Raw genomic sequence first — 11,353 nt, forward strand, 5'->3', positions numbered from 1 at the left:
AATTCCAAAGCCAAAACCGACCAGTCGTCTTACACTGGATTCCCAGTCATGTAGGGATCGGAGGAAACGACGTGGCAGACGAAGCAGCCAAGGCAGCTACACGTTCTAGTAGCGTACACATCCAAGTACCAGCAAGTGTGCAACAGATCAAGAATCACCTCAGAAAGACCAGCAAGCTCCACATCAAAAAGAGCTTCCTTCATGCACTCAACGCTGGTTCCCAATCAGCCAAATGGTACCTGGCGGCCACAAAAGGGGAACCACCTTTCGCTGACAAGAAAACTCCAAGACAAACCCAAGTCAGCCTTCATCGACTACGACTAGGGTACAAGTGCTCCTGGCAGATGATCGGAAATGACGTCATGGATTGCACCTACTGTCAGGAGCCAGCAGCCAACCCACTTGAACACTATCTCCTCGACTGCGAGGTCACACAAAGCCCCCGAAACAGAACTCAAATCTCCCAAGAAACACACACAACACCAGCGGCCACTCTAACCCGAAAGGCCCATACAGACCACATTCACCACCTACTCCGGGTCATCACACGATACCCACCACCCAGATAGCTTAGAAAGCATCCTCCCAGCAAGTGCGGACCCCAGTTCGGGGTGCGCGCCACTCCGAGGCTGACCACGTCCAAGAGTGGGGGCCGGTGGTAAGCGTCCACTGATCGGGGGTCCGCTCACACTTGCAACCTGCAGTATCCCTCCAATCTGCAGGTGGGACCACCTCCAATCCCAAATCCGGTCTGGCTGCTCCTGGAGCTCCAGCCGGAACCACCAAACGGGCCGCCTATAGGCAAAGGCCCGTGTCGGACTACGGTCCGACAATCTCTACAACAACAACAACAACGTGACCTACGCCTTCTTCTAGCTACAGCCGCAGCAAGCAACACCACCTCTGAGCACGCTCGCCAACCAGCTCTCCCTACTCACACTTGTAACCACGCTGCCTCCTCCCAGCTCCAGCCACCAAGCTGCATTGTACATCCAATATAATATGTATACAGAGAGCACATTGTGAGTTTCCTTTCTCCATCCCATCCTGAGTGTGAACCAACAACCATGAGTTTGATATGTGATTACTGCAGGGAGACGTCGGATATGGAGGATACAGGCCTAACTAATGCAACGTTTAGGAAGTTACTAACTGCCGTAAAGCATGATGGCTGTTGCTGGTATTGCTCTGGCTGCATAGTCAAGGTGAATGAAGCGATTGCAATCCATAAGGGAACGAGTTCTCTAGGGACGAAAATAGATGAAGCAGGAGCCCTGCTGGTTGACAAACTGGAGCAAGTTGGGAAAGAGATCCTTGCTAAGACTGAGGAAGTAGCTAATAGAATGGAGGTGGTTGCTAAGAGGAGTTATGCTGACGTATTAGGAGGGCCACGGGGGAGGGCGGAGAGTAATGCAGAATCAGTACAGGTTCTACAGCAGATTGGGACTTTGAAAAAGTGTGTCGAAGAAATGAAAATTAACGGACCTACTGTTAGGGGAGAGGAGGAACACCAGGAACGGCTCCAGCGCAGGAACAATGTAATAGTTTTTGGAGTCACCGAGAGCCAGGCGGAGGGAACTGTGAGTAAGGAAACACACGACAAGGTGCTGTTTCAAAATATTTGCACAGAGGTTCTGAAGATTCCAGCAACCCCTCAGGATGTGAGGAGGCTGGGACAAAAGCAGGGGGCTAAGCCTCGCCCCCTCAGGATCACACTAGGGAGTGAGGAGGAGAAATGGCAAGTTATTCGGCAGGCAAAAAACTTAGCAAGGAGCGAGGCATTTCGGGATGTATTTATTCACCCAGACCGCACGGTAATGCAGAGGGAACAGCACAAGAAGCTCCTGCAGGACTTGAAGCAGAAGAGGGAGGAGTCGAGGAGGAACGGGGACAGGTGTACATGGGTTATACTCAGGGGGAGGGTAGTGGAAACAAGTGTGCCGACACAGGGCCAGGGGGCAGCAGTGCACCCTCCACCCACTCAACCCCCCACCCGGGAGGCGGCACCAGCTCAGCCTACCGGACAGGAGGGGGCGAGCGCCGTGTAAACAATGACATTTCTAACCACACCCTGCAAAATACAGTGTACTTAGCAAATGCTGCAGCTTCTGAGAATGTGGGGGGAGCGGGTTTATTACTAAAAGCAGAGACGTTACCGAGAACAAATTCTGGCTTGAATGTCATGTACACTAATACTGACACGTTCCTTGATAAGAGAGAGGAGTTTGAAACACTACTAAGAGTACACCAACCAGATATTGTAGGAGTTGCAGAACTGTTGTACAAGAACAGGAGAATCGACCCAGAGGAATGTGAGTTCAGTATTCCTGGATATGACTCATTTACGAACCTAACTCAAGAATCCTGCAGGAGGGGTGTGGTTATCTACGCTAGGCAAGACCTTAGAGCCAGCCAGGCGAGGGTACAGGGAGAGGATGTTTTTGAAGAGTCCAAGTGGTGTAAAATTAAATTAAAGGGAGGGGGACTTACTTATCGTCGGGTGTATCTACAGATCCCCAAACTGTGGCCCACTAAATCAAAGGAACTTAAGAACCTTAATAAACAATGCGGCGATGCTCAACCCCAGCCACCTCCTTATCATGGGGGACTTTAACTATGGCGACATCGACTGGAGAAACGAGTCCACCCCGAATGACTTGAATAATCCTGCTACTCTTTTGTAGAAACTCCGAGAGATAATTTTCTGTTCCAACATGTGAGAGACCCAACACATTACAGAGGGGAGCAAACACCCAAGCCACTTGACCTCATCATAACAAACGAGGAGGGTATGGTGGCCAAACTGGAACACCTTGCCCCAGTTGGCACCAGTCACCATACAGTGTTGTCATTCAGATTTAACTGTTACCTAGTTCAAGATAAGGCCAGGCCAAGGTGCAAATATTACAAGGAAAATTACAATGGGATGAGGGAAGAGATGAGGGGTATCAACTGGCCTGACTTATTAAGGTACAAGAACGCAGACACTACGCTGAATATCATAACTAGTAAAATGACCCATTTGATCGATAAATATATACCCAAGACCAAACCCAGTGCTTCTAGGAATACGAGGGGATCCCTACACATGAACCATGCGGCGGTCGACAAAATTAAGAAGAAAGCCCAGAAATTCAAGACGTGGGTTGGGTCAAACGATGAGCAAGACAGGAGGATGTATGCAAGAGCCAGAAACCAAGCAAAGATAGAGTGTAGGAGGGCTGAAAAGGAGTTCCAGAGGCTGGTTGCACGCGAGGTCAAGTCAAACCCAAAGGCGTTTTACCGCTATGCAAAGTCGAAATTGAAAACACGAGTAGGAGTATCAGACCTGAGGCTTGAAGATGGTAGTTACGCAGATTCTGACCAGGATAAAGCTGAGGCATTGAACAGCTTCTTTTCCTCAGTGTTCACAAGAGAGGATGCAACTAACCTTCCTGCGTTTGAGGACAGACGGTTCGACACAGCACCGACCCACATTGTGTTCACAGAGCCCCTGAAGATTCTGTTTGTAAATGCCTGGATGAACAAATGAATTCCCAAGTGAATGGAAAGTGAAGCATGTGAGTCCTATCTTCAAGAAAGGCGATAGTCACTCCACGAACAACTATAGACCGGTGAGCCTGACCAGCATAATATGTAAAGTACTTGAGAGTATTATCAGAGATGCAGCGATGGAACATCTACTACGAAACAACCTTGTAAAAGATTGCCAACACGGTTTTATGCCGGGGCGCTCTTGCTTGACACAATTGCTCAAGGTATTGGATATTTGGACCCATATTCTAGAACGGGGTGGTAATATCGACAATATTTACCTAGATTTTGCCAAGGCTTTCGACAGTGTACCCCACGAAAGGCTGAAAATCAAACTGGAAGGGTACGGAATTCGGGGAAATGTCCTAGCGTGGATAGAAGACTTTCTACATGACCGCAAGCAATGTGTGGTGATTAATGGCACGAAATCGTCATCTGTACCTGTAACAAGTGGGGTACCGCAGGGTAGTGTATTGGGCCCGCTGTTGTTTGTTTGTTTCATAAATGATATGCCTGACGTTGTACACTCCTCCATACAAATGTTTGCCGATGACGCCAAGTTATTTCGGGAAATTAAGAACCAAGCGGACTGTGAAGAGCTGCAGAAGGACCTCTGTGGGCTCCAGGAATGGTCGAAGGAATGGCTGCTGAGATTCAATGTCACGAAGTGTAAGAGGATGCACCTGGGGCGTACCAACGGTAAGGAGGCGTACCATATGTCCCAACGGGATGAAGAAAATGCACTAGTTGAGACTGTGTGTGAGAAGGACCTAGGTGTGTATGTTGACAATGAGCTGAAGTTCTCGGGCCATTGTGAGAAGAAGGTAAATCAGGCAAATAAATTATTGGGTCTTATAAGAAGGTCGTTCAGATATCTAGACGGTCCGTCCCTCGTGACGATCTTCAGGAGTGAAGTGCTTCCCCATCTGGAGTACTGTCACCCCATCTGGTCCCCGAGATATGCTAGGGACTGTCAGTTGGTTGAAAATGTTCAAAGGAGGGCCACCAAACTGGTGCCTGCACTTCGGCACCTCAGCTACCCTGAGAGATTGGAGCGCCTGAACTTGCCTAGCTTATACTACAGACGGGCAAGGGGGGACCTAGTTGAGGTTTATAAGCATCTCAGGGGGCACTACTCAGTTGAGTGTCCTTACTTGGAGCTGGCGGACGCTCGCCCCACAAGGGGTCACAGCTCAAGATTGAAGAAGCCGCAAGTCCGGAAAACCGTGAGGGCAAACTTTTTCGGAGTGAGGGTTGTAAACTCTTGGAACAATCTACCAGAGAGTGTTGTGACGGCACCGAGTGTGAGCTCTTTCAAGAGAAGACTTGACCAACACTGGAGCGGGTTCAGGTACATGCAGGAGCCGGTGCATGCCCAGTATTTGCCAACAGTGCGTGACAGAGACGTGACCGATCGCCCGGGCGGCTAGCGAGCCGACCTTTTGGTGAAGAATATAAAGGAAAAGAGACGTGACCGATCGCCCAAGCGGCTAACAAGCCGATCAGTGGCGAAGAGGATAAAAGTAAAAAAAAAAGTAAAAGTAACCACTTGTGCACTGGGTCCACACACTGCTGAATAAAATTGTCTGGCATTAGCTGAATAAAATATTAAAAGTGGTTTCCAAATACAGGGTAGTGAGGAGGTTAAAAAGGAAAAAAGCATTGTAGATGAATGCAAATGCTCGGTTCTTAATTTCCCGAAATAACTTGGCGCCATCGGCAAACATTTGTATGGAGGAGTGTGTGTGGTATGAGGAACTCCAGAGACAACCATTTTGTGATATAGAATATTATTGATATGGATATGTATTTTTGTAAGCTTCGAGGAGGAAAACGTAATTATGTCTTGTGAATCCGCGCTAAAACGAATATGGGGGGGGGGGAGAGACGCCATGGCGTTGTTTACATCCCGGGGCCCAGTAGCAGGTATGTCCCACGTATTTCTTTGCTCTGTTAGAGTGTGTTTGATAGATTGAGCATAATAAATGTTATATGAAGAATGTGATGATCTCGTGGAGGTAGTTTGTAAGCCAGAATAAGGCTAATTCTAGCGTTGCTCTCCAGACATTCACCCTGGAGTGAGTCTACACCACGGGTTTATTATGTATTGTTTAATTCCTACTACTGTGTGGTACCCCTATGACAACAGTTGATGCTTGTTTTGTATGTATAATAACTAGTTATGTCTGATCTAGGTCCCAGCCTCTTCCTTCTCGGGTGATTTCTAGAGTAAATAATTGAGAGAAGACTACAAGTGTGTCCCATCCCTGAATTGGGAGTTCCCTGCTTTGTGCTTTAAGTCAGGCCAACAGGTTGAGACTCAAGCTGTTTTGGTCACAAGTCAGGACTTGAGGATGTTGACCAGAGTCCGCTAATATCCTTCAATATTTAGGTAAGTAGAAGGAACTCTTTTTTTTTGTTCCATGTATTTTGATAATATATAACAAATTAACTTCCTAATGGCATGAAAGAAGTTATTGTAGGTCGTAGTTATGGCGGAAGACGTGAGGGGACAGCCCCGCCTACTGTAAATGATTCATCGCCTTTAACCAATAATTCGTATATCTATGATAATAATTATATACATTGGTCATGTAATTGGTGAAAGATTTATATTTGTACTGTAATATCCATGTAGATACTGTTTTAGTTAATGGATACAGATGGTTGCCACTTTATTTACGGTAAGAAATTAAAGTTAATCTTATATTTAACGGGTATAAAGGTATTCTTTGAAGAGATGACTAAAACCAGCAGGTGTTGTTCAATTTCTTTCATTTTTTCAATATGTTCTTACCATTATGATATATTTTAAAATCTAGGTGACATTTACTAGAACCTATTAAAACCTGATATATTTATATAGTTTTATTTATGACTTGTGTAAGTTTTATAATTTATTTAGTGAATTTTCGATCTTGCACTGGTATTTCTCTCACTGTTATTAATATGTTTTTCGTAATGTTTAGACAATCTAAGACATTTTTCTTTTGTGACATTTCCGCCGGAAATTAAGGATAACCGAGATATTAATTTTTCAATATTATTAGATTTGGTCATTCACGAGTGTTGTCATTTGTTGTTTACGTCTCACGGAGGTCTGACCGCCCGTCGCGCAGTGCTCCTTACCTCCGTGTTGGATTCTTAAGCATCTACAGCGCATGTGTGGGGGGTGGTGTGGGAGTTTCTTATTGGCTATAGGAGACTTATAATTGGGCGAGAGTTTTACGTCAATTGCAGATTTTCGTCGGAAAAATAGTGTTAGGTTAGTTAAGGTTAGGTTTGGTTTTGTTAGTTTGTTGGTTTTTTATTTATGTGATTTACCCAAAGAACTATTGATTTCCGGCTGAAATTAATATTAAATTTGTTCGAAACTCATCGAGTAACATTGAAAAAACATATTTTTAATATCTGAACAAAGACCGGTGCATTTGTGAAAATTTACCATTTATTTTACACAGTGTTACAGACACCTGCTCCAAGTGATACGCCATGACAGAAGTGTTCCGGTTCGGCCTCGTGCCCATCGCTTGTCGTGCCCGGAATGAGGACCGCAGCCGTGAGTACCGACCTATATGAAGTTAAATAGCACTTGCCTGGCAGGTAAATTGCCATCTAATTTTCAAACTGAGTTGTATCGGTATCACTTTTCTAGAAGAAGTTTTTGTAATATTTGATGATCTCCCACCAATCACATTTCAGGATGCAATCATTCTGCTAAGTTCTAAAATAGATATGTTAGGTCTCACCATTACCTATAATATGTCATGGAAGCCACACATCCACAACATTGCTAAAACTGCCTTCCGAAAGCTGGGAATGCTGTACAGATGCCGTAGCTACTTTACTCCTGAGCAGTTGCTTCAGTTTATAAGAGATTCATTTGTCCTAACTTGGAGTACTGTGCTCATATCGAGGGTGGCTCTTCTTCTGTCCAACTGTTAGATAAGGTGGAATCAAAGGCATTTCATCTTATTGACTCTCCTCCTTTAATTGATAATCTTTCATCCCTTTCTCTTTGCTTCAATGTTGCTTCACTCTCTTTTTTACAGGTACTTTAATGGCCAATGTTTGGTGGATTTGGCATCCCGTGTACTGCCGGCAAGGCCGTGGACTTGTAACGCTCGTATTGCCCGTGGTGCCCACAGTTTCTCTGTGGGCAATTCAATTTCTTTTACTCTTATTTTTTTTGCCCCCTAGGCCCCATTGTGGTTCAATGACCTGTTGCTGGGTGGCCTATTCCCCGTAAAAAAATAAAAAATAAAAATAAAAAATAAATGCAACCACAGAATTCTGGAAGATTAGATTAGGTTATTCTTTGGTTGCTGTAATCTGCAATTTTACCTAAGTTTTCAGCCAGACAGCTGTCATAATACAGCATAATCACTGGGGGGGGGTTCAGTCCTCTTTTTTATACCTGAGCAGGACTGGTTTCCTCTTCTGGTCATAACATGTTCAAAGCTTCTGATCTCTCCCAGTTTGTACCAGAAAGTAGGTGGAGTTAATTTTATTTTATTTTTTTTTTTCATTGTTAGGTTTAGATTTTATTTAGCTACTTAGCTTCTCTGTAGTTTTGTTTTGTTTCTCTAGTTTTGCAACCTCAGTGCATGTGTGTGTATTTCTTACAGAAGTGGCATTGAGTCTCAACAACAATGAAGTGAATATATATGGCAGAGCTGCATCAGAGTGGAAGCTTCAGGAAACACTCCAGGGTCATGATCTGCGTGTCACAGGCATTGACTGGGCTCCCAGCACCAATCGCATTGTTACATGTGGAGCAGTAAGTTTACTGTGTATTTATTTAACCTTTTCATGTGGTTAAGGCATAAATAATTTAAGACTTTAACTTTATCTTTTTTGGTTCAGTTAGTTTTGTATTGTAGCATATACATTTTTTCACTCTATGGTTGTACTTAACAGATCTATCAACCACACTTTTTACTTAGCAAGTGGAGTGGAACTTATAACAACCCTCACGAGCAGCTGATATTTTCTATGTTGTGTTATATAGTTCCTGGTAATAATGGGAAGCTATTCTTGGTGTGAAGGTTTGTACTGATTGTGTCACCTTAACCACTTGTGCACTGGGTCCACACTCTGCTGAATAAAATTGTCTGGCATTAGCCGAATAAAATATTAAAAGTGGTTTCCAAATACAGGGTAGTGAGGAGGTTAAAAAGGAAAAAAGCATTGTAGATGAATGCAAATGCTCGGTTCTTAATTTCCCGAAATAACTTGGCGCCATCGGCAAACATTTGTATGGAGGAGTGTGTGTGGTATGAGGAACTCCAGAGACAACCATTTTGTGATATAGAATATTATTGATATGGATATGTATTTTTGTAAGCTTCGAGGAGGAAAACGTAATTTTGTCTTGTGAATCCGCGCTAGAACGAATATACATCCCAGCCGGGGGGGGAGAGACGCCATGGCATTGTTTACATCCCGGGGCCCAGTAGCAGGTATGTCCCACGTATTTCTTTGCTCTGTTAGAGTGTGTTTGATAGATTGAGCATAATAAATGTTATATGAAGAATGTGATGATCTCGTGGAGGTAGTTTGTAAGCCAGAATAAGGCTAATTCTAGCGTTGCTCTCCAGACATTCACCCTGGAGTGAGTCTACACCACCCCCTGTGTTGGGTTTATTATGTATTGTTTAATTCCTACTACTGTGTGGTACCCATATGACAACAGTTGATGCTTGTTTTGTATGTATAATAACTAGTTATGTCTGATCTAGGTCCCAGCCTCTTCCTTCTCGGGTGATTTCTAGAGTAAATAATTGAGAGAAGACTACAAGTGTGTCCCATCCCTGAATTGGAAGTTCCCTGCTTTGTGCTTTGTTACACATGTATATATCTATATATATATATATATGTATATATATATATATATATATATATATATATATATATATATATATATATATATATATATATATATATATATATATATATATATATATATATATATATATATATATATATATATATCAGATTGATGTACAATTTTTTTTTATGTACTGTATAACATAAAAACAAAGTGAGTTACAGTCTGCCCTTAACATAAGCGGGGGTTAGGTATCAGAGACACCCGTGAATGTTAAAAATCCGTGTACTTTTGCTGCCCCCCTAAAAAAACCCTGGCCCCCCCATGTCCTTATTTACCGTGTATACCTGTGTGTAGTTCGAGTTTTTAAGACCAAATTATTTGGCAAAAAATTGGAGGTCGACCTCTAAACGGGTAATAGTTTCGTTAGGTTGAAAAATATTTACCAGTAACTACCAGTAAACAATGGAAACGACGTACCAACGCACCACCAGCTGTGAGTGTCGGTACAGTTGCCAGGGCAGATCTCTTGCGTCATCATAGCAAGCCCAAAGTAACCAAATGCATGGTATGGTATGCACAGGACGATGTAAAACATAAAGTATTAATTTTTTAAAGTTTATTTATAGATACTGTACATAAATTTTTTTTCATTACATTTGAAACATCAATCTTTGTTAATTAAATTTGAAACAAGTACAGTAGTTTTGTTAAAGCATCAATGTACAGTATTTAATAAAATGCAAAAGAGCTACTCGTCATTAATACTGTACACCCGTAATGTACTGGCTGGCATCTCCACTGCGTCCCTGCCAGTCACCGCTCGTCCCCGGCTCCCACCTCCGCCTCCTCCCACATAAAAGCCACTATATTTGTATTACAATAATATTCTATCCTAATTCACTTGAATAAATACTACGATACCATATTTCTGAATATTTTCATTAAAATCCATCAAAATCATTTTCCTTGTCATCGTCTTCAGCACCAAGCAGCTCCTCCCAGTCTTCTTGAACAGGGCTAGAGGGTACGTGCTTTTCGAATCGTTTTCAGTTAAAAAACTGTTACATCACATGTATATTTTACCTAAACTGCGTCTGAATGAATATATTCTCAGAAATAAATAGTAGTTTTGCTGAAACGTGATGTATTTCAATGTACAATAGGATAAAATACATGACGAAAACAAAAGACTTTACCTAACCTTCCGATGTTCAAGAGACGTTACTCGTTTTTTAATAGTTTTCGGTTAAAATACTATTACATTACAATGATAATCATATTGTAATATTTTTGCTGAAATGACGTACGTATTACAGTGGAAATTAAGATAAAATCGTGACAAAAACAATGACTTTCACTTCCTTTCGTTCAAAAGATGTTACCGTAATCGCTTTTCAAATGGTTTTCAGTTAAAAAGCTGTTGCATCACAAGTGAATTAGGATAGAATATTTTTGTAATACAACAGTTTTTTAACTAAAAACCATTCAAAAAGCGATTACAGTAACATCTCTTGAACAAAAGAAAGCGAGTCATTGCTTTCGTCACTTTCCACTGTAATACGTACGTCATTTCAGCAAAATATTACATTTCCATATTCTCAGAAATTAATAGTAGTTTTGCTGAAACGTGATGTATTTCAATGTAAATTAGGATAAACTTCTGCGAGCAAAGACTTTTGCCACAACCTTTTGTGAAATGGTAATACTAAGAGATTCTTATGGTCATGGGTGGGCTTGGGATTGGTTCTATAGAAAGATTTCTTAGTAATGTTAAGGCATTTGTCTATGAAAGATCTAGGGTACTGAAGGTTCAAGCCAATATTATAGATATATTTATATTCCTCATCAATAAATTCCAGGCTGCAAATTCTCAAAGCACATAAAAACAATGATGAAAATACTGACTGTTTGACTATTATGGTGGGCAGAATAATAATGAATGTATGAACACACATGAGTAGGTTTCCTATAAATACTGAACTTAAA

The 11,353-nt window shown here is 42.3% G+C and overlaps 1 protein-coding gene across 4 annotated transcripts; it reads left to right on the plus strand.

Annotated features, from left to right (window-relative positions):
• The first annotated feature begins 5,350 nt into the window (after nucleotides 1-5,350).
• Nucleotides 5,351-9,383, plus strand: LOC121879810 (actin-related protein 2/3 complex subunit 1A-like). 4 transcript variants are annotated; one of them, XR_006091431.1, is made up of 6 exons: nucleotides 5,351-5,460; nucleotides 5,730-5,926; nucleotides 6,996-7,093; nucleotides 8,163-8,314; nucleotides 8,882-8,996; nucleotides 9,276-9,383. XR_006091431.1 is itself a non-coding variant. In XM_042386602.1 (6 exons), exons 3-6 carry the CDS (start codon nucleotides 7,027-7,029, stop codon nucleotides 9,319-9,321), a joined length of 336 nt encoding a protein of 111 aa, XP_042242536.1. In that variant the 5' UTR covers nucleotides 5,351-5,460; nucleotides 5,730-5,926; nucleotides 6,996-7,026; the 3' UTR covers nucleotides 9,322-9,383. The 4 variants fall into 4 exon arrangements, 3 of the variants coding, with proteins under 3 accessions (XP_042242536.1, XP_042242537.1, XP_042242538.1); XM_042386602.1 differs by having other exon boundaries at nucleotides 8,926-8,996; XM_042386603.1 differs by having other exon boundaries at nucleotides 7,004-7,093; nucleotides 8,926-8,996.
• Nucleotides 9,384-11,353: the final 1,970 nt, after the last annotated feature.

The sequence above is a fragment of the Homarus americanus genome, unplaced genomic scaffold (assembly GCF_018991925.1).
Source record: "Homarus americanus isolate GMGI-L3 unplaced genomic scaffold, GMGI_Hamer_2.0 scaffold15786, whole genome shotgun sequence".
Taxonomy (NCBI): domain Eukaryota; kingdom Metazoa; phylum Arthropoda; class Malacostraca; order Decapoda; family Nephropidae; genus Homarus; species Homarus americanus.